The sequence below is a fragment of the Phocoena phocoena genome, chromosome 19, assembly GCF_963924675.1.
Source record: "Phocoena phocoena chromosome 19, mPhoPho1.1, whole genome shotgun sequence".
Taxonomy (NCBI): domain Eukaryota; kingdom Metazoa; phylum Chordata; class Mammalia; order Artiodactyla; family Phocoenidae; genus Phocoena; species Phocoena phocoena.
In genome coordinates this window covers 293,582-317,875 of record NC_089237.1, presented here as the reverse complement: position 1 = coordinate 317,875, position 24,294 = coordinate 293,582, and the positions used below count along the sequence as shown (strand labels likewise).

General features: G+C 38.9%; 1 protein-coding gene across 1 annotated transcript in view; it reads right to left on the bottom strand.

Annotated features, from left to right (window-relative positions):
* Window positions 1–10,262: 10,262 nt before the first annotated feature.
* HELZ (helicase with zinc finger) overlaps window positions 10,263–24,294 on the bottom strand; it is a 148,964-nt gene continuing 134,932 nt past the window's right edge. Inside the window, exons 32-33 of the mRNA XM_065896821.1 lie at window positions 14,316–14,568; window positions 10,263–10,597 (exon numbers count right to left, since the gene is read on the bottom strand). Coding sequence (XP_065752893.1) covers window positions 10,263–10,597; window positions 14,316–14,568 — 588 coding nt within the window. The remainder of the gene's footprint in view (window positions 10,598–14,315; window positions 14,569–24,294) is intronic.

Below are 24,294 nucleotides of genomic sequence, written 5' to 3'. Positions count from 1 at the left end.
TGCATGTCTGGGTTCCAAAGAGACAGAAGACCTAACAGCAGGTGGGCTTGACGAGCAGGCCCAGAGACAAGCCACCCACTCCCCGGACTCCAGGCCCTTCCCTTTTGGTCGCCACTCACAGCAGGAGGGCTTGTCAGCTGAGGCCTCCGAGTACATTTCTGTTCAATTAGCGACGGAGGGCACTGAACCACGTTCTCCTGTTTCTCTCTGCGGCGGAGCCCAGAGTGGGAGCCACGCCCACTTTCCAGAGCTCTCCGATGGTTCACCCCATCGTCTAACTAGCGCCCTTTCTTCTCAGGAATTAGCTGTGCAGTTTCCCGAAACGATGGTTCAAATCAATTTGCAGAGCATCTGTTTTAATGAGCTAAGAATGGGGTAATACCGCAGACTTTGCAACTGCAGCTCCTCTTCAATCTGATTATCTCCTTCTGTGGATATAAAATCAACCAGAGGTTCAGACAAAGGGGAATTTCATCACTTTCCCAGAAGTCTGCACGTAGGAATATGCCTACTGACGGGGATACGCTAACGTAGGCAGCATCCACCAAAACTGACGTAACCGTGGTGAAGCTGTCGAACCAAGGCTTCTAACAGTGATACCCGGTGAATGCTAGTGCGTTGTCATCGCTCAGAGAGCACAGTGGAGTAGGCGGGGGTGTGACTGCACAGGACAGCTCACTCCTGCACCCCAGGCCATCAGTCCTGCCCACGGTTATCATCTGGCCACACCACAGTGGCAAAGGGCATCCATGAGAAGGGGAGAGTGTCCTGAAGTTCTTCTGTCAATCAAACCCTCTGAGCCAGTGCAACAGGCATTCGAGGGCCTGCTCTGTAAAAACTACAGAGCCAGTGCTGTAGGTCTTGGGGTCTTAGGACAAGATCTCTGTCACCCAGAAGCTCACAAACTCCTAACTCTAATATAAAAACTGTGATAACATAGATATAAGCCCATTAAGGAGGCACAGAGGATGAGGGAACTAATTCCAACTGACCTGGGGGGTCTGAGCGCTGAAGGGCGTGCTCCAAACAAAGTAGAGAAGCAAGAAGGTCAGGGTTCATCCAGCCGAGGAACGGCAAGCCGTCTGATTTAGGGGACTGTGTGAAGTGCTCAGGAAGAAGGCACGGGGGTGTCTCCAAAGTGCAGCTAGGAAATTTAGGGTGCGATGGGCAACCACCGAGGGCTTCTCAGAAGAGTGGCACCATCGGATCCGTTTCAGAAGGTAACTCGGGCTGCAGTTGGTAGGATGGGCTGGAACTGAGGCTGTGCGATCAAGATGGGGTCTTCACGTCCGAAGAGAGGATTTCCATCCCTTTGGGAAGTGGTTCGTTAGGACAGTACCACGGTGTGAATCAAGTGGCAGAGCCCATTACAGACCCAGGGCTCTTCAGCTCCAATACCACAGCGGCATCGGAATGTTCCAGTTTAACCAAGCTGAGTGCAAGTAAGTCTCCATTCCAGCACCCCCTCCACGAGGCCAACTTTCCATTCTCACGCTTGACCTGCTCTCCATACAGTTCCCGCCTTGCAGTTTTGATGAAATTACATTTTCCCAGTAACTTTCACACTAATATCATTCTCAGAAAAATGCTTCAAAGGCTTCAAATAATGCATAGGAATTAACACCTGAGACAGTCTTATTTGCATTTTCCCACTGATGAGGGGGGCTTTGCTTACTTCCTGTCGGGCAGATGGCAGCCCAGGGAGTCCTCCAAAGCCATTTGATTTATCTGTAAAGAAGTGTGTTTCTTTCCAAAATCCAGAGATGATTTATGTTGTATCAGATCAAGTCAAAGAAAGCAAGATACCTAGCTTGAAAACTAATCCACTGCAATGAGTAAGAATTAGAAATTGTCCTTATGAAAGGCTGACTGCTCTATCTTCTTACATTTGCACACTTTAAGCACAGAATATTCAAGTTAGATTTATGGTGCCACATTAATGGGGTGTTAAAAATAAAAGAGCCAGGGCACACAAAGCATCCTTTGACCTGCTAATGCTTCTCAAAATCGTATCATGGCAGATGCAAAGAATTATTTCCCCGACAAAAACAAGACCCTGGCTCAGGGCAATTTTCTACACGGCCAGCATCTGGAGGGGAGGGGCAGGGGTGGGGAGGGAGCAATGCATGCCACGCACCCCTGTGAAATGTGTTATAATACCTTCATGATATATTGATACCAAGTAGGTTTACAAGTTCTGAAATGAAATCTGGGCTCCACAAGCCCAGCATCAACAAGTGACTTGTTAAGACTAATCCATGATCACTATTTTTAATTCCTAAGAACCACGTTGAATGGCAATTTGAAAAGGGCTCATTTTCTCACTGATCACTGATGATCTTTAAACTTTCAGGTAACACTTGAAGCCTTTAGGCCTTTGCTTCTGCTGAAGTTCAGAGACACAAGTAAAGTTGCAAATTTCTGGAAGCCATAGAGTCACAATTTTGCAAATTAATGTTGAGCTCTGTTACTTTAGCTGGTTTTACTGATTAATATCATGAATAAAATCAAAGTGCTGTGCTTAACTTCTGTCAGACCTTTGCTCTTAAAAGGAAGCAGAGGATTGTGGTTCACACATAACAAACAGATCTCCAAATTATTAAAAAGGCATTTTATTATAAATACATTTTAGTTGTAGCAGTAAAATACATTTTGTGTTACCATGAATCTTTTAAAACAAAAGAACTTCACTGAGACAATGGTCACAATGTAGGAATTAGAGACCTCCAAATTGAAAACTTGTTCTAAGGAACCAAAGCGACTAAAGTAATTCTAAAACTAAGTTAAAAAAGAAAATGACAAAAAAGGAAGAAAATAAAAACCCTAGAGAGTGGCTTTGGGGTTATTTTATGGTACAAAGTCATTTTTACTTTTAAGCATAAACTCTTTAGGTATTAGAACTCTCAGATGAGGTATCGTTAACTGCAAAGAAAAAATAATAATTTTGCCAGAAATTATGATTATTAGATGGCTGTACAACTGGTACTTTTAAGAGATGGAAACTGATCAGTTTTATGTAACCTTCCTTTGGGAGGCTTTTGCCCAAATAAGACCCAGTATGAATTTGCCACGTGATTGTATGAAGTTGGCTGAACGCGTTTAGGTAAGAACTGTATTCTTGAAGCATTAAAAAAACAAAAACAGAAACAAAAACAAAACCTGTGTCGCTCATGACAGAACCCTTTAATAAGATGCAAAACCCATTACCTTTAGAATTGAGAGGAGAGGTATTTTAATCACTGGATTTACCTAGGATACAACTACTACACTTAACCAGTACCTTCATGGGTTTCAAAGAATCAGGTGGGATGACTGGCACAGAAAGCGGATACAGTACAATGTCATACACATGGGTTTACAGGAAGTAGGCATGGTCTGGACATGTAAAATTCCAAGACTCCTGCTCTGTATGGGGGGGGGGGGCTGAGAAACATTCAGGTGTAACTGACTCATCAGCACTTCATCCTGGACAAAAGAGCCCTCTGAGCAGCTGAAAGACACAGAGGTCTTCACTTCCAAGGCATCGTGCAAAGAATAAATAAACGGAAGCTCCCTATGAGTTGGAATTGGATAAAGTAACGTGTGCTGAACATACAAACAATCCCACCAGAGGTTACCTTGCCTTTCAAGGAAGAAGTACTGTGTTTTAAGAATTCCAAAGCTGTGTGTCCTATGATGCTTATCATACGGTCTACATCTAAGTCATCCTATAATCTATTACCTTAAAAATTATTTCTTCTCTTTCTAGGGTCTCGGTAACTTCAAAGCCAAACAAAAAACCAGAGGCAGAGACCAATACCCCTCAAGCTGCACTCCAGGGGGAATATTAACAACAACAGCACGTGAATTTTAAAATACCCAAAGACCTGTAGGTTTATTGTATTGTAGGCAGTTTCTTTCTCAAAAATAACTTGCTCATACATGTGCACCTATGGTTTATGAATAACTCATGCTGTGTAGGTGGTAGATACCTCTAGACTTTTTTTGTGCAAACATATATAGATTTTTTTTTAAGGTAGCAAAGTAATCAGAGACAATTATCAATTTTCTGCCACATACAACAATTCAGGCGCCCCTAACACCTACCGGCATGGCAGAGAATCCAAATTAACTTTGTTAACCTGAGAAACACATAATTTGAAAAGCAAATCCTTTGCCCTCACCTCCCTCATCCCCCAAAACATAAAAACTACGACTACACCATTTGGGGTTTATCTATCGTTTTCCATGCTTCAGGTCACTGCCATCTTAGGACGGGGCCTCCGGCACCTGGGGCCTCAATAAACGCGAACTGCATTCTCGGGACAGTCGGATGGCTCCCTTCCACAATCCTCACCTCCGCGTGTGTGGAGCATCAAGACTGACTCTAAGCGCTCCAAACAAACGCACAGCTTCCAGACCAAAGCCCAGGCTGCAGTGCACACAAAACCAAACTCACCCTCCAAATGCGAGAGCTCCCGCCCCGTCACGGGGAAGAGCAGCACAGACCTCAGACGGGGTGAGCGCTGAGGGGCGGGGGGAGGGGTGGCCGCCCCCCAGAGGGCCCGGCACTCCACGGAGGTCTTTCTCCATGAATGTCCCCGTCGCGGCATCAGAATTATAAAAATGTCTCAAGAGATCAGTTTTGTACACTGAGTAAATAAATGCGTGGCTGAAGAGACCCTCAGACTTCCTCTAGACCCGTGGTTCTCAAAGTGCGGTGCCTGGACCAGCAACGTCAGTGCTGCCTGGGAACTTGCTGGAAACGCAGATGATCAGGCTCCGGCCTGGCATCAGAAACTGTGGGGCAGGTCCAGCGGCCTGTACTTTAATAAGGCCTCCAGCTAATGCTGACGCTGGCTAAAGTTGGAGATCCGCTAGCTCTATCCTGCTTAAAATGTCCATATCTTAAAACAGGACATATCTGTAAACAGATACTCCTTCTATTCTGGGTTGAAACCTATGGAATTTGCCCCTTCCCCTCAACTGCTCAAACATCAAAAAAAAAAAAAAAAAGAAAAAAAGAACTAACGATGAAATTCATTTCAAAACATCAAAACAAAAATTTTAAGTAATATCGGTTTCCCCTCCTATACATAGTTCTAAGGCAGGCAGTCACATGCTAGTATGCAAAATAAAACACAGAAGACACCTCATATATGAGATGTAGAAACAGCTAAAAAGACTCCCAAAGAATATAATGAAAATTCCGTAATATTGTTTAACGAACTTATAGAATTATATAAAACTTACTATGCTTTATGCTTAATATTCGTATCAAAATAAAATCTCTCTGTTGAACAAATTGCAAATAAAGTCTGGTCTAATACATTACTGAAACTGTAAGTATATGAATGTCTCTGGATTTTCTTAACACTCCAGTTTTAGAAGCTTTAGACTAATACTGTATAACTGGGTTTAGGATTTAACCACAGTTCACATTACTAAGCCTATATTCTTTTCTGTTAGGTATCTCCCTTCAAAAACATTTAGAAGCTCCTGTGACTGTTTCCTTAAGGTTTATTCCAAAGTAGATATTTTCAAACATTTCAAAAAATTTAAATGTTACATTAAAATTTTTTGTGATCTGCTTAATCTCATATTCTAATTTAAAGTAATAACAATGCCACTTCCTGAATGTGCTTTAAGAGAATGTTAAATGCCAGTAAGATTGATTCACTCCTTACAACAATGGTCTTCAAATCGCTACTTAAACAGGTATGGGAGTAGTGTGAATTTAGCAGCTTCACAGGGAAGCCTCAGCCCATAAATACCCAACCCCAAGCAGATGGAGAACTCGAGAAACCTAACGTAACGAGCTCTCTGAAGACTAACGTGCCGCTTGCTCCTTCCTGTTACCGTTATACCAATGTGGCGGACATCACTAGCTGATATTCTGAACAAGAAATCATGGTTAGAACATTATCCGTTATTTCTAGTTGCTCAATACTGTGTGGGTCAGGTGGCAAAAAGCGGAGTGAACATCAGATCCATTAAGACATATCCTTTGAGATTTAGGAGCGCACATGAGGGTGGTGGTAGAAATTGAGGGTTTCTCAATAGTTAAAGGGATGGTTAGCAAGAAACGACGTCGGTAAATCATAAAAGACAAAGTACTACCTTTGTGGAGCTAGAAGAAACACCAGAGCGCCTAAGTAACATTTAAGGTAGCAATTTGTATCTTGCAATACATTTAAAGTTTTAATCTTGTATTTTTATAGGCTTTTTCTGGGTTCTCTTTTTACAAACAGCTCCAGTAGGAAACAATTCTAAGGATAGCAGGTGTCTCTTCTTAAAATGGCGATTTCAGTAAATTTAATTTCCTTAATAACAACAGCTGAAATCTGAAATTTAACTTGAAATCGGTTTTCACACACTGGCTCTTAGGCAAGGTGACTCTCTCCAGCGCAGGTCGCTAGAGATACATTCCTATATGTTTATAGCTTTGCTCTTGAAATGTATATACGTGGAAAATATTAAACACGTAAGATCAACTATACCAGAGCAAGATAATACTGTATCTTAATTATCTCAAGGTAGGGAATTCAGTTACTTTCTCAGCAATTTCAATGCCACCATAAAAAAGGAAACTATTTTCACAAATAGGTCTTGGAGATCGCTATGTTTAATTAGGTAATGCTTATTCAGTGGGAATTCTGATTATTTTACTTATTCTGCAGTTCTTTGAACTGAAAAGACCAATTGATGTTCACACCAAACTCAAACTTATTCTAGAATCTCTGATGAAAAAAAACCACGCAGTTTATTATTTCACACATACAAAATGACCTGGAGAGAAAGCATTCTGTCTGAGGAAAGGAAAATGAAAGTCATGTTGTTTAAATGATCAATAATTAACTGCTGATTAATCAAAAACAAAGCTCTGCTATAACAATTTGGCCAAGCACATGCCAAATGGCAACCAAAACCCCTCTGAAAAACCCCCCAGAAAATATCCATGTTACACTGAATGAGGCTCATTCAGATCTTAACAGAAATTCATTTTTAGATAGGAAAAAAAAGTTAGCATGAAAACGCTACAAATTCTATCACCCAAAAGAATTTCTTTAAGGTAAAAAAAGAAAATCTCAGTAGCACTGAAATTAAAAAGTAAAATTAATAAAAAATAGTTCTGGCAAGAAAAAGGAAACTTCAGAGTGATATAAAGAACAAAGAAGTAGAAAGACATGTGAACAACTAACTGCACTTAGAAGAAACCTGTTTTGGAAGAAAAGGAAGTTGGTAATACTTGGTATTATCCCAGAGCTTACATCAAGCTTTAAAAAAAAAAGTTCCATCTGAACTCTAAGGTTGGACCTAGAATATAAAACACAGTCGCCCCTCAGTGTCTGCAGGGGATCCATTCCAGGACCCCCAGGACTACCAAAACCCGAGGATGCTCAAGTCCCTTACATAAAATGACGTAGCATTTGCATATAACTTCCACACATCCTCCCATATACTTTAAATCATCTCTAGATTACTTATGATACCTAATTCAATATAAATGTTATGCAAATAGTTGCGAGCGCATGGCAAATTCAAGTTCTCCTTTTTGGAACTTTCTGGAATTTTTTTTTTTTTTTATATCTTTGACCCATGCTTTGCTGAATTGGTGGGCATGGAACCCGCAGATACGGAAGGCCGACTGTAAGTTGTTTTTTAAGTCTGATTCGTGGGCACTTGCTAACACTACCCAAGTAATATCCAACAGGATGAACGGTACTCAGAAGCCACGCCTCATTTCAATGGAAACTTGCAATGATTCTTGCAGTAAGACTTTCTCAAAACTGTTACAAGATATTATTATGTATACATTACATTTAAAGCACAGTTGGAAAGATGGCATTAAGTAAAGCTGAGATGGAAACATTCGAATCCTTGACTGGCTGTAGAAACGATAAGGAAGTGAGGAACACACGTTCTCAGCAGAGCAGCGGACTAAGAGGTAGCTGCTACTTTCAGTTTTTTAGAAATAACTGCTTAGGACAGCAAAGTCACAACAACGTAACAGCTTCCTTACGCAAAGCTTCCATCAATATATAAGGGCAGCAGGGTGGGCACATTTAAATATAAATAATTTTAAAACTGGTATCTTTTAAAGGTTCAAGTATGGAAAGCAGATGATTAGGCAATTACTTTATGACGAGGGGTTAACTGACAGCCCTGATGGGAGAGTTCTGTCTTGGTCAGATCAGCATGCTTTCGACCACTGACCTGGCTTGCGTCGCAGTCCTGTATATTTTCGGGGGAGGGGAATCATCACTGACAAGAACATTATTCTTCACCGACATCCTCACAGCAGGGGGATCTCATTTTCATTTGGGCTGTATCTTGAGTTTTGTCACAGAGTTAGAAATACACAGCTATATGGCAAAACTTTTTCTTCTTTTCTTGTGACTGTGTTGAGTAAAATCTGACATCTTACAGAGAAAACGAGGTGCTGTAACTTGCTGGCTCCGTTTTCCAACTGTGATTTATACTAACCACTAGCACGTCTGCAGTCTACACGTCTACATCTGCCGCCTTACACAGAGACCTGCAGCCTGTAACGTGAAGCCACAGAGAAGTGAACTGCACTCTGGGCAGAAGGACAGAACTGAATAAAAAAGAGGTTCTCTTCATTTGTCCTAGAGCTTGACAGCCTTTAACTAAAGGCACTCTCTTCTCCCAAACTGTCCGAGGCTTACAGGGGACTACTGCTGGCTGACACCAACTAAACTCCAGTCGCAGACGCTCTTCTTTGCCCTCCACTTTTCAACTCTGCTTTAAAAATGGACCGCGAATAGACGATGGCCTATTCAAAGGCAGTCTTCCGAAAGAAAACTAGTTTTGAACGGATCATGAGGGTCCGTTCAGGATATGCAGTGTTTCCCAACCTTACCTTATTATTTCATGTTTTTTTAAAAAAGGTTATATTGTAGTTTCAAGATATCTCTGAAGTATAAAAGTAGTACTACTAGATCAGGAAAACAATATGGACATGCATCGTTTCAAAAGTGTTACAAGACCACAAGTTTTAAGAGGGTAAACGTTGTTCTTTGGATTTTACCAAAGTTCATTCAAAACAATGTTTAGACTGTAGGATATTTAAGATAGCTGTTTAAATTGTATATTTTTGTACAAGTTCAGTGGGGTTCTTTTAGAAGAATCAAAAGACATGAAAACAAGGGCAGCTTCTTGCCCCAGATTTTGATGAATTTTGATACATCTTTGACAAACATTATATTTCTTCTTTAATGATGTTCCTCAAACAAAACAGTTAGCAAAATATTTGAATTGCCATGTATAATGTCACATTTTAATGTAAACATCAAATAAAGGTACCAAAATTTTTACTGGAGGGAAAAAAAACCTTAAAGCGGCACAACTCTTTATACCACTGGAGAGGGGAAGCCAGATTACGAACATTTACACATGCATAGTGAGGAAAAGAAGATGTTACTAAATTCACGCATTTTTAAAATAGTTATCAAGTCTACTAAGCACCAACAATCCTAAAAATTTTTCAGCTTCATGATTTGTTTAAAAAAAAACACACACTATCAAATTAACATTAAAAACAAGCTTAAAGTGTAGCTTGTCCAAAAAATAATTAAGTATGCCACTGTTTTTTTCATGTTACAAAAAACAGTGGCATATGAAATACACCTGCAAAGAATGCCTTTAACTCTATCCTACAGTGGATGGAGATTACAACAGCACATCATACGTAGTCTAAAACTATAAAAGTTTTAGAATGCAGCATCTTGTCACCAAAAAAAGCTGATAAAACTTAAAGTATTTAGAAGATGCTGCCCCCTTTTTTTTAAAAAATTTTCAATGAATTTAAGCAAAAATAACATACATTTGTACATCAACTGGCCATTTCTGGTACAGAAACCCAGCGTATGGTAATATTACTGAATAAATGTAAATGCTACTTACAATTTTTTTTTCTTTTTAAATACATTTTAGACAAACTTTTTTTCTCCTTTTTTAATAGTTGCACAATTAACCTCTTAGCTGCTAGCTTGATGCAAACATATGTAACAATACACAAATTTAAAAATATTTTTTATTCCACATAAAAGCTGTCAAAATTCCGACTCATGTCAAAAATGCAAAATAATGGAATATACTGTAAAAAAAAAAATTAGTTGCAAGTCTAGCAGCAAAGCAATTGAGAACATACTTAATATTAAAACAAAGGGAACTGTGCATCTATAGGTGAAGTCCAGCTATCTTAATTCTACTGATACAAACAGAAATGAAAACACTCTCCCTGGAGGAAAAAAAAGTGATTATTTAAAATAGGAGTAAAAGCCATTGCTGCCCGATGAGCTCCCCAGGCTGAGTTCCTGGAACAGAGACAGAGGGTCGCTGCTCTTCTTGGCCTGCTCCGGCGGGGGCCTGGGCTTGGGCGGGGCCCGCAGAGCGCTGGCGTACGACATGGCGGGCTTGCTGCCTCCACAGCTCTGCTGGCTGCTGCTGCTGGCCGACTCCGCGATCTGCTTGTTGGGCATGAGTGGGGGGAACTGGCCGAGATGCTGCAGGACGCTGTAATTGAAGGAACTGGACCCCTCAAGGTTTTCAGGCTTCAGATGATCCTCAGGGGGTTTGCCGGTCTTGGGCGGAGCTAGAAGCAAAGAAGAGTAGCACCGATTTAAGGGCAAGCCCAGCGACCCTCAGGCATCTCACTAGTTCAGTGTGTCACAGCTGGTTCTCATCTCCAGGAACTCAGCGACAGGAGAGCCACAAGGACAGACAACTTCTGCCACAACACTCTGCAATCACAACACATCTAACTGAACTTCTCCATCTCATAAACACTGGAAGAAGAATTAACTACGTGAACTGTGATAACTAAACATACAAAACTAAAGGCCAAGTCTGAAGGTTTTGCTTCAAAAAACTAACCTGTACAATTGCACACTTTGCTATTATATTAACTGCTCACAGTTTGAAAATGGGAAAAGACAGGTTCTTTCTTAAATAAAAATGAGCTCTATATGCAGACTTCTGGTTAAAACAGCTTCTATTATTAACCTAAGAAACAGCAGCACCTGGATTCAATTTCTTAAAAATACTCCCTTTTCTTGTAATATGTAAGGAAACATGGAATACGGTGGGGAAAGCTGCTGTAGACTTTACTTCACGTTTCCTATCATCTGCCGAATTCCAAGGTCCTTTAATATTCGACTCCACTCTTCCTAACTAATTTTATGGCCCCCAAATCATACCTTGTTTTAAACATTGCTTTTGCTTTCAATCTTTTAAAAGTTTAACTAACATTAGATTGGATTAAAATCATAATACATATTCATTGAGCATAACTTGGAAATTACACAAAGGCCAAAGAAGAAAATAAGTCATTCATACTTCCAAATACCAGAGCTAATTTAACTTGCTGGTGCATTTTTCCCTAAGGATGTCATATAACGCAGATATTTCGTAACTTTTTAAAGTAATCTCTCATTTTTAGAAATATGGATAATAGTCAATTTTTCACTTTTCTATACTGTGATAAATGTTATTATAGATAAATATTCCTAAGTATTCACGACTGCTCCCTTAGGATAAATCCCTAGAGGTACAATGGCTGGGTCGTATAGTACATACACAGTGAAAGTTTTCGATTAACTATGGCCAAGCTTCCCTGCAGGAGAATACTGCCCACTTATACTCAGCCAACAACGCTTGCTCATTTCCCTACTACATCACAACACTAGTGTTACTATTTGTTTTAACTTCAGCTTATTTTATAAATAAATAATTATCTTGTAGTTCTACTTTGCACATCTTTGATTACTGACATTTATGGACATTTTCCCTTGCGTTTATTACCTATTTGTGGAAAGTTAAGGAGAAAATATTTCATTTTTTAGTTTTAGTATTTCATTGATTCATTATGCTAATTTCATCTTATTATTTTAAAAATTCACAAAATTGTTCAAAATTATTTTAAGCCATTTAACAGCTTTCTGGAACGTTTACCACCTTTCTGTCTAAATGTCACTGATTTTGTGAATGAAACAATTGTTTTTAAGAGCATTAGTTTAATAAACACTTCAATATAAAAGTGGCCTGTACTGCCTAATATACAAAATAAACATTTTACTGGCTGTTCAAAAACTTACTATTTTTATTTACTTTACTAAGTCTTATTTACCCATATTCTCATCTTCATGACAATATAATTAGAGTTTAGAATGTTTTCAAGTAAATAATAAATACTTACAGAACAATATTTTAGAGGCAGTTTAACCTAATGCCTACACGCTTATCCAATCATGAATGTAAGATCTCTGTCAATCTGATTTACCATATATGCTCCTGGTAAGACAAACTATTCTTTAAAACTATGAATTTACTAATCTGGCAACCAATGACTTTTTTCAAAACACATATCTCTACCTAATCTTTAATTTTCATCTGTGCATAAAAAGAAAATGCTTGATAAAGTATGCCTTGTCACCAAGAGAAGTGAATAGAACCCGAACACATATGTGTTGGAGAGACGATCCCCACCCTCGCTGAGGACACCGAGGGCCCGCAGTGAGACTGGATCACCCCCTCGATCGCACAGGGTCTATTCTCATGATCTCCTCACTCAGCAGGCAGGCATTTACCAAGTGTGATCAGTACCAAAATGGGAAATCCAAAGTTCAAAAAGGTCAGAGACATGAGCTTTGCTCTCAGGCTTGTAATTGTGGAGAAAATATGGCCATATCATGACCTCTTTCAAATTCCAAACCAATATAATATGAACAATTTCCTTCAACTCAAGAAATAAGTCTCAAACTTCAGAAAGAAGTTCCCCAAGTGGTGATTATTTTCCTTCTGATTCACCACCGGCAATTGCTACATTCCTCTAAAAATGAAATGAAAATATAAAATAGAATAAAATATAAGAAATACACACACACATACATACTGTTAGACAAGAAGCTGTGCTTCAGGATAGTAGTGATTTTGAATTAATTTTTAAATACTTAGCTAAGTGTTACTTTCAACTAAAGAATACTATTTGTCTCCTAGCAATGAAGAAAATAAGAATTTTATATTTGTGGAGAAGACACCATAAATGACATGTGCTTTGGGCTCAGGAAACTTCAACTTTATCAGATTTTTACTGATTTCGGCCAAAAGCTATCTTAAAATTTAGGCAGAAAAAAAGGAGAAATGATGTTGTCTTTAAAATAAATTATAATACACAAAACAACTAAGAAGTAACAAATTTTCATCACTTATTTGTAATTTAGATGTTTTTCAGGAAATTCAAATATGATGAGTGCATTTCTGTTAGACCTTTAAAATGACAAAGCAGTCCCAGGCAAAATACAACACTTTAACCATAGAAGGTACTAACGAATGTTTAAAGATTAAAATGACCCTGTCTCTTGACAGGAAAGAAACCAATACCTTTTTAATGCTTTTTGACCTACCATGTCTATTGTTCTAAAAATATGCTTGTATGGCACATACTCCAAAATGGGTCAGTTACAGGCACAATGGATTCACATTCTAAAGATGAACAAAATTAATTTAAAATACAAAGGTTGATGCTATCAAGGCAGAAATTCACCGACGATCACAGACTTGTTCACAAAGATAAATGACTACAGCCTACAAAGAGAAGGCTATATAGATCGGGAGAACTCAAACAGTATCATTCTTTACATTCCACATAAAAAAGAGGGAAACAAAGGAAAGATAAACGTGCACTCGCGTTCAAGGCTGAAGAAGACTTCAGACTTCCCAGCACACAGGTTTACAGCCATATCCATTCCAAGGCCTTCCTATGCCTTCTTTCTTTTCTTCTTTGGACTTGGATTTCTCAGTTCATTAGAATATAAGGAATAAACACTGGATTTCTAAATCTCAAAATGTCAGACTTTACTGGTTTCTCTTATGGCCAAACTCTATTGTGTAGCAAACTGTCAACAACTTTACTGACAATAAATCCTTGAAAACTGAAACTGACCTAACCAACTGCCGCCCCCAACCCAGAAGAAAACACGAAAATCCAGAAAACAAGCTTTTCCCAAGCAAAGGTGATCTGATTTAGAAATACATTCTAGGTTCCCTTACTTCTTTCACGCATTCACAGGTTAAAATGATCAAAATGATCAGTTCCCAAATACGGGTAGGTCTACTTACCTTCCAGACCACAAACATGGAACCAATATCGTCCTAAATTAATGTGTACCCTGAGGCACACCTACGAGCTATGAGCATTAAATACTGTTCCAAGATAAATGCGAATGGAAGGAATGGGAGAAGAAAAACTCCATAAATACCCAGGAGCTGAGTAGTTAAAACTGCAATCGTGGCAACCCCCAACCCTGTCTTACCTATCAACTCTCTGGGCTGAGCTGTCCTGCTGGATCCATTGCACGGAATGTTCTGATAGGGGGTAGATGAGGTGGTGTTTACCCAGGACTCCGGGGAGGAAAAGTTGAAAGAAGATTGGTTATTATGGTCCTGAAGCTCTTTACACTGGGCAAGGCTGTCTTGAGGAGTGCTTACTTCTTCAGAACAAGGCTGGACTGAGCTAGATGAGATTCTTCTTTGGTACAAGGGCCGACCAGGTCCTCTGGGTTCATACTACACAAAGAAAAAGGACAGTTCATAAATCAGTGAAAACTTACACCCCACTCTTATGCACACAGCAATCTCACTCTATTAAGTAGAAATTCTCAAAAACACTTTCTTCTGTGACTATCAAAACCCCCAAAAAGCAGCCTGAGCTGTGGACATGGTGTCAGGAGACCTGGGGTCAAAACTCAGTTCTGGCCCTTAGCAGGTATTCCTATGACAACACACATCTAACTTCTGACTCTGTTTTCCTGTCTGTAAAGTATGGGGCTGAACTACCTGTCTTCAGTTCTAAAGTTCTATCCACATTTTAGGTAACATTAGATTAAGAATAAGAATGAAGAAGCATATCTGCTCAAAATTAAATGGGGAAATTACAGTCACGATCAACTGAATCACAACATCTTGAACACATTCGTCCGTTTGAGACTCATCTCATGGGCCCTTCACAACCTCCTGGTTTGTCATTCCTTAGACCTAATGGTAAGACAGGGTTCCTCCCACCCAACAGAGGTACTCCCGATCGCCCTCTCTGCACGTCTTCCTTCGGAAAGTCTTCGACTGAAACGGAACATTCATTATTCTTCAACAAATCCTTCGTATGTTTGAAACCCAATTAACGTTTTTCTCCTCCCTACACTTGCACAACCAAAATTTCTTTGACCCTCCGACAGGATGTATTTGCCAGCATTTCATGATTTTTTAGTGCTACTTAAGTGCCCTCCAGGCTCTCGGGCCTGACTGCTGTGGCCATGCTCAGGCTCAGTTCTAAGAGCAAAGGCAATACGGAGTAGCAGTCAGGTGTTCAGTTAGCCCGGCAGCATCACCCGGCAATTGACCGAGCCTCTTGGGAACTTCATCTGTAAATGTGGCTTCCCTGTCCACAGTGCCTGCCTCTTAGGGCTGCTGTGAGACCTGAGCAAGTTCAGCATGCATAGCATTTGGCACATAGGAAGGTTTGCTGTTGACGTAACCTAAAGGATAAGCTTCCGTGTTAGAGCTTACATGACAGAACAGGATTGGCTTTTTACTGCCCCCTCTCCCTCCCCCGGAAGTAACAGATTTGTTATTCAGTTCGTGGTCATTATGATTGGGAGGAAACTTTCTTTTACCACCGTTGTTACAAATGACTAGAAATCAGGAACTAGAGGTTAGATTACAAAGAAGAGAGAGAGAGAGAGGCACAGAAATAGCAGGATTTGGGGGGAATATAAGATATCACAAGCAGATATTGTCAGGCCAATGAAATGCGGGAATTTGTGGGCCTAAGTATGTGAGAGTAAAGTCGTCACGGACAGAACCACAAGGGTACAAACGGGAAGGGAATGGGTCTGGACTGGCTGCCTTGAGCAGAAAGGCGGGAAGGGGAGGGAGGAGAGACCTTCTCTCACTGTTAAATGAGGATGTCCAGGTCATTTCTACGTTTCCAAAGTTTTAGCTACTGGATGAGAAAGGCGAGAGCTAATACTTCCATCCCATTAATACCTTTTCTCATATGTTTTTATTGTTCTTCTGTCTTTATGGATAGTATCTAAATTCATCTTTAGTTTTACTCTGCTTTAAAGGTATTTTTTTCCAATGGTTAAGATCATTCCAAATTTGATTCCTATTTTCTAGAATAGTAACCATTCTAACTAGTGTCAACTGTGAATTTAATCAGCACATTTGAAATTTCTTCATCAAGGTTATTAACTTATGGTGTTGAGTAGAATAACCAACATTCCTAAACTGCTTTATGTTCTGTATGTCTAGGCAATGAATGAACGGTCACAGCAGCTTGTACAGGGTGCCTTTTTTTTTTAATCAAGGTTTGTTATGAAGATGATTAGCTCTTAGACTCAAAGTGAAGTGCTTCTTTTTATTACCATGCCCTGAGTGTTCAGCCCAGTCAGAAACTGTAGGGGATCACATTCTAAAGGCTTTATGTGTGGGCTTCCCTGGTGGCGCAGTGGTTGAGAGTCCGCCTGCCGATGCAGGGGATGCGGGTTCATGCCCCGGTCCGGGAAGATCCCACATGCTGCGGGGCGGCTGGGCCCGTGAGCCATGGCTGCTGAGCCTGTGCATCCGGAGCCTGTGCTCCGCAACGGGAGAGGCCACAACTGTGAGAGGCCCGCGTACAGCAAAAAAAAAAAAGGCTTTATGTGTGAATACTAAAGTACAAAACTAAAATCTGTTATGGCCTCAGAAAACAGGTTATAATAATCAAATTCCCTGGTGATACTCATATGAATTCCAGGCATTAACTTTATAAGCCCCTTTTTGCAATGAATAGATAGATATGTGAACCACAACACTTAAATGAGGAAAACTAAAAATCAGAAAGCAATGGAAAGCTGATATAAAAGGAGAAAATATTCAATTAAACTTTAAAAAAAATGTGTGTCATTTATATCTTCCAAACTGAAATCCAAAAAAATCACACAGTTGACACGCACAGTACTTGTGGAAGTATTGTGTAACATGTTTATAACAGCTCCTAAGCAGCTGCTGACAAAGATGAATGGGTAGATTAAGTATAAAATACAACTTCAAATGACATTATGAATGCAATTGATCCTCTGTTAGAAAAAGAACCAAAACTTGGCATTGTTTGAATGTTCTTAAAATTAGATATGTTGAAGATTTTATTTATATATTTATATATGTGTATGTATACACACACACACACACTCACACATAATATACATACGTACATATATAAATATAATATATAGATTGTCCCCTGGTATACCTACTTCATACGACACAGATGTAGGTAGATGCATGAAAATATGATTTGCTACTTTGGAATCTGTCCTCAAATGTAATTTGAGGATAAGCAGAGAAATCTTGCTGACAACTGAATGAAATGGTTTATACACCAAATAAATTACCTTTTAGCAGTTTTGTAGTTTCCAGCATACAGACCCTGTACAGGTTTTGTTAATTTGCACCTAGCATTTAACTTTCCTCTGAGCTATTATAATGGTACTTGCTCTTTTACCTTTTGGTTTCCAATTGAATGTTGCTAATATATGGAAATGGGATTGACTTGTGTTGACCTTTTACCTCAAAACCTTACTAAATTCACATTAGTCAAAATTAATTTTTGTTGGTTTGTTTTCTGGGTAGATTCCTTGGGTTTTTCTACATTGACAATCATGTCATCTGTGAATAGGGACAGTTTTATTTCTGCCTTTCCAAACTCTGTGTCTTTTCTTTTTATTGATGTACTGCACTGGCTAAGACTTCCAGGATAACGTTGAACAGGAATGTTGAGAGTTGACATCTTAACTCCTTCCTTATCTTAGAAGCGTTCAGCATTCAGTCTCTACCATTAATCGTGATGGTAGCTATAGGATTTTTATAGGTGCCCTTTAACAGGTTGAGGAATATCCCTTCTACTTCTAGTTTGCCAAGAGTTTTTATGAGTGGATGTCCTGTTCTGCCAAATGTGTATATAGGCTTTTTTTTGGGGGGGGGGGATGTCTATTGATATAATCATGTGATTTTTCTCGTTAGACTGTTAGTATGGTGGATTACATTGATTTATTTTCAAACACTGGACCAGCCTTGCATTCTGGAAATAAGCTCCGACATGATTGTAGTGTATTGTTCTTTTTTATATATTGCTGAATTCAATTTGTTAATGTTTTGTTGAGGATATTGCAATGATGTTCACAGATATGTCTGTAGTTTTCTCTTTCTTGTACTGTCTTTGTCTAGTTTTGGTATCAGAGTAATGCTAGCCATATACAGTAAGTTAAGAAGTGTGCCCTTCTCCTCCATTCTCTGGAAGAGATTGTGTAAATTGGTGGTATTTCTTTACATGTTTGGAGGAATTCAGCAGCGAACCATCTGGGCCTGCAGATTTCTTCTTTGGCAGGTTTTTAAACGACAAATTCAATTTTGTTAACAGTTATAAGACTATTCATATGCTATCTATTTAGTCTTCAGTGAGTTTTTGTAGTTTGTGGTATTCAGAGAAGTGATCCACTTTATCTAAGTTGCTGGATTTTATGCAAAGAACTGTTCACAGTATTCCTTTACTGTTATCCTTTTTAATGTCTACTGGATTCAGTGGTATCTCCTCTTTCGTGCCTGATATTGGTAGTTTGTGCTTCTCTCCTTTCCTCTGTCACTCTTGCTAAAGCTTTATCAGTTTTATTGATCTTTCCAAAGAACTGGCTTTGGGTTTCACTGATTTTTCTCTATTATTTTTGTTTTCATTTTTTATTGAATTCGGTTCTCATCTTTATTATTCCCTTCCCTCTGCTTGATTTTAATTTATTTTATTCTTCCTTTTCTAATTTCTTGGGATAGAAGCTTAGATTATTGATCTGAGACATTTTCTAATTTCCCTTGAGACTTCCTCTTTCACTCATTTATTATTTAGATATATGCAGTTTAATTCCCAAGTCTTGGAGATTTTTCTGGTTATCCTTTGGTTATGCATTTCTAGTTTAATTCCATTATGGTCAGATAACATATTTTATTGGTGAATGTGACATCTGCACTTGGAAAGATCATATATTCTGCTGTTGTTGGTTGGAGTGTCCTATAAATGTCAACTAAATGCAGTTGGTTAACGATGCTGCTCACTTTTTCTATACCCTGGCTGATTTCCTGTCTATTAGATCTATTAAATACTGAGACGAGAGAGTCAAAGTCTCAAACTATAATTGTGGATTTGTCTGTTACTCCTTTTAGATTTTGCTTCACGTATTTTGAAGTTCTGTTGTTAGATGCATACACACTTAAGACTGTTATTTCCTTTTAATGTACTGACCCTCTTATCAGTACTAATGTCCCTCTTGGATAACTTCCTATGCTCTGAAGTTTACTTTGTCTGACACTAATATAGCCACTCTAGCTTTCTTTTGATTAGTCTTTGCATGGTATGCCTTTCTCCATCCTTTGCTTTTAACTACCTATACTGTTATATATTTTTAACGTTTCTTGTAAATAGCATATAATTAGAACTATTTGAAAAACCCATCCTGACAATCTCTGACTTTTAATTGGTATGTTTAGATCATGTATATAATGTAATTACTGATATGTTTAGATTTAAGTCAGTTGTCTTATGTCTTTTGTTTCCTGTTCATTTCCTGTTTTATGTTCCTTTGTTTTCCTTTTCCTGCCTTCTTTTGGGCTATTTGAACATGTTTTTGTAATTTCATTTTAATTTTGTGATTCTATGTCTCCTTATATGATTTTTAAATAGGTGTTCTAGGGATAATGGAATACATACTTAACTTTTCATCATCTACTTAGAATCTATATTTTATCACTTCAGTTGAGATGTAGAAAACTTATTACCATATTCGGTTCTTTACTTTTCCTCTTTATGCTATAGTTATAGTTGTTTTATATATTATATCTATATATACTGAAAAACAATCAGACAATGTTATATATTTTGCTCTCAACTGGGAATTTTGATAGAACTCAAGGAGAACAGTTTATCATATTTATCCAGATATTTACTGTATCTGTTGCTCAACTTCCATTGCTGATGTGCCTAGTTTCCTTCTGGTATCATTTTCCCTCTGTCTGAAGAACTTCCTTTAACAATTCTTTTAGAGGAGGTCTGCTGGCTAAAAATTCTCTTAGTTTTCCTTTATCAGTAAATGTCTTTATTTTACCATCATTCCTGAAGGACAGTCTTGCAGCATATACATTTCTGGGTTAAAAGTTCTTTTCTTTCAGCACTTTAAAAATGTTTGCCACTTCCTTCTGGCTTCCATGGTTTCTGATGAGAAATCATTAGTCATTTGCATTATTGTTCTCTAATGAGATGTGTTTTCCCTGGCTTCTCTCAGGATTATTTTCTTTGCTTTTTGCTTTTAGCCATTTGATTATAATATGCCCAGGTGCAAATTTCTTTGGGTTTATCCTATTTAGGATTCACTCTGCTCCTTAAATCTGTAGGCTTATGTCTTTCACCAAACTTGGGAAGTTTTCTGCTATTATTTTGTCAGATATTTTTCAGCATCACATTTTTTTCTCCTCTCCTCCTTGGACTCTGATGAAATTCAAAAGATTGAATATTCAACCTCTGTTTTTGTCCCATAGGCCTCTGAGGCTCTGTGTTCCTCCCCACCCCCACACCCCATCCAATCTTTGTTCTTTCTGTAGTGCAGATTAGGTAAATTCTATTGATCTTCAAGTTCACTGACTCTCTCCTCTGTCATTTCCATTCTGCTACTGAGACCATCAAGTGAGTTTTAAAATTTTGGTTATTGCATTTTTCAGTTTTAAAATGTCTACTTGGTTTTGTTTTGTTTTTTTTTAAATATCTTCTCTTTCTCTGCTAAGACTTTTTAACATTTGTTTCAAGAGGTCTGTGATTGCTCTTTGGAGCACTTTAATAATAAGATGCTTTAAAGTGTTTTTCAGATAAGTCCAAAGTCTGTATCATCTTAATGCGGGCACCTGTTGATGGGCTTTTCCTGTGTGAGCTGAGATTTCCATAATTTCTTATATACTGAGTAATCTTGGATTGTATTATGGACATTTTAAATATTAACTCATGAGACCCTGGGTTTGTTTAAATCCTACGGAGAATGTTGATACTGATATTTTTGTTTTAGCAGGCAACTGATGTGGTAATGTTAAGTTCCAACCTGTCTTCTGTGGGCTATGGTTTCAAAGTCAGCTTAGTTTTTAAAGCCTTTGTGGTGCTATCTGGATCTGCACTGAGTGCCTGCCACTCTGGATTCAGTCCGTGACCTGGGCAGAGGTCTATCCATCAGCTCAGTTCTCCATGTCTTTGGTATGCTAATTAGGATCTGATCCATGTATGTGTACATCAGACCTGGGCCCACGAATTCATAAACAATTCCACAGAGTCACTTTCTTAAGCTCCTCCTCTCCATGAGCTCCCTGGTGATTTCTAGGTCCTTGGGAGCCCCCTTGATAGTCCTCTTACCAGAAACCACCCACTCCCACAACGTGCAGAGCCTAGGGCCAAGGGGCAGGAGGACAGACAGGAAAAGGCAACAAGGTCTGGCCCCACTCTCCTGGCACCACAGGCCCACCAAGCAGAGATGGCTCCCCTCCCTCAGAGTTCTGGCTCCCATAAGCTTTTGCTGTGATCAGGGCCATCACAGTGAAATTTTTGACTCCATATTGCAACTAACCTTTAAGAAACTACTAACTGCCAAGTTTTGGTGTAGTATCAAGGGAGAGTATCTATAATTATCTGAAAAGGTCATTAAAATTTAAAATCCCTTTTCCAGGTACATATCTGCATGACAGAGTTTTCTTCATATACGTCAACCAAAATGACATATTGCAGAAGATTTGCAAAACTGAAAAAATGGCACTCTTTTCACTAAACATTTTTGTTTTGGAAAATACACTTATTTTTGTTAACAAGGAATGAGTTTATTATTATAATTTTTAAATGAATTGATATTTATTTTAAATTATTAGTTTTAAACACTGATAGCTTATATTTAAAAAACTGTTGATAGATATTTAAACATCACATAAATAAAAGTTTTTGAGATCCTTCTGACATGTGCATAAGGCTATTCACTGAAGCACTATTTTTTTTTTATTTTATTTATTTATTTTTTTAATGCAATTGGTGGATCGCTTGGTAAATTCTAATTTTATTTTATTATTTTATTTATTTATTTTTATTTATTTATTTATTTTTGCTGTGTTGGGTCTTTGTTTCTGTGTGAGGGCTTTCTCTAGTTGTGGCAAGCGGGGGCCACTCTTCATCGTGGTGCGCGGGCCTCTCACTATCGCGGACTCTCATGTTGTGGAGCACAGGCTCCAGACGCACAGGCTCAGTAATTGTGGCTCACGGGCCTAGTTGCTCTGCGGCATGTGGGATCCTCCCAGACCAGGGCTTGAACCCGTGTCCCCTGCATTAGCAGGCAGATTCTCAACCACTGTGCCACCAGGGAAGCCCTGAAGCAGTATTTTTTAATAGCAAAGGACTGGAAGCAATCCAAATGTCTGTCAATAGGAGACCAGTTCAATAAACCACGGTACAGCTATATAATGAAAGTACTATGCAGCTGAAGAAAGAATGAGGAAGATTTCTAAATACTGCTATGGATGAGCTCTGATCTATCATGATACACAACAACATGTATAACATGCTACCTTTTATCTACGAAAGGGTGGTACATGTACATACATAAGTATCTGCTTTTATTTTCAAAAAGAAATAATGAGAAGTTTAATTTAAAAAAATAATTGTTTTCTATAGGGGGAAGGGATAAGGAAGGAGTAGAGTCAGGAATGGAAGTTTAACCTGTGAATATCACTTGTTTTATAATTTGGACTTTGGGACCATGTACTGATAAGTGCTTCCTAAAATCAAAATTAGATTTGAAAACTAAAACCAAATAGAAATAAACTCAAATGTTTATCGAATGAGTGCTATAACCACACACAGAAGAATTATTTCAGATACCTTTAAAATCCAGTTTTGTTTGTTTGTTTTTGTTTTTTTGCGGTACGTGGGCCTCCCACTGCCGCGGCCTCTCCCGCCGCGGAGCACAGGCTCCGGACTCGCAGGCCCAGCGGCCACGGCCCACGGGCCCAACCGCTCCGCGGCATGCGGGATCCTCCCGGACCGGGGCACGAACCTGCGTCCCCCACTTCGGCAGGCAGACTCCCAACCACTGTGCCACCAGGGAAGCCCCTAAAATCCAGTATTTTAACTAAATATATCTATGGGATATAGCCTTAGGACAAAATGAACCACACAGATGTCTTCAACTGCATTTATTGCTAATTTAACATCAGTACTGTTATTATGAAACTATTACACACACACCCTTATCTATCTATATCTTATCTATGTGTATGTATATACATATAAAGCAAATAACTAGCTGTTAGTCATTTATTAGGAACAATGATCTCTAGTGTAAAGTGAAAAACACAAATATTAAAAACCCTATAATCCTTCACTGACTTGGAAGTATCAATATGAACTCATGATTTATTTTTCTCTCAAAAAACAAAGTACTTCCCGGCTCTGCCCAGTGAAAAAGCAGGGACAAGCAGTACCAGAGAGCACCTTCAGTACCAGACTACAGTCTCCATCAGGGCTGCCCTGAGAAACACCTGATTCCTGGTCAGGGGCGGAACAGGTACGAGGTGAGCTAGAGACATCTTGTCCTGTCTGAAAGCAAGGAAGCTACCAAAAGTCACTGTCAATATGTCAAAGAACACAGCCACCAATATGAAGGGGCTCCCACTGGCCAGAGACATAACAGTGTGTCCCACTGCAGAATGGCTACAATGAACTGCAAACTCAAATATATAATGATACCTGATTCATGATGATATTCCAAAGGAAAAAACGGTGAGGGGAGCCTGAGTGGTCATCTCTGGGGCCTGCTAAGGTACCAATTCATTACTCTGAAAATTTAGGGCAAGAAAACAAAGGGCAAGAACTACTCATTTTTTCTATATAGGCCAGATTTGAAGGAATGAAACATTTAGTGAGGAGAAGTTCTCTTTCATAGAAGAAAAATAGATACAAAAGAAACAAAGAATTTTTAAATTGCCATCTCTAATGAAACAACAGTTCTAAACAACAGTCATCAATAGCTGCTAAATCTGAAAGGTCGCTGGGAACTTCTAAAATTGGTGGATCAGACTGCTGTCATCTGATCACCGATAAACGTTAATCAACTTAACATCACTAAAAGCAGAAAACCAGGTATTACGAGCATCTTCCCCTGTATGCATATGAACATACACCTTCACGTAAAATGA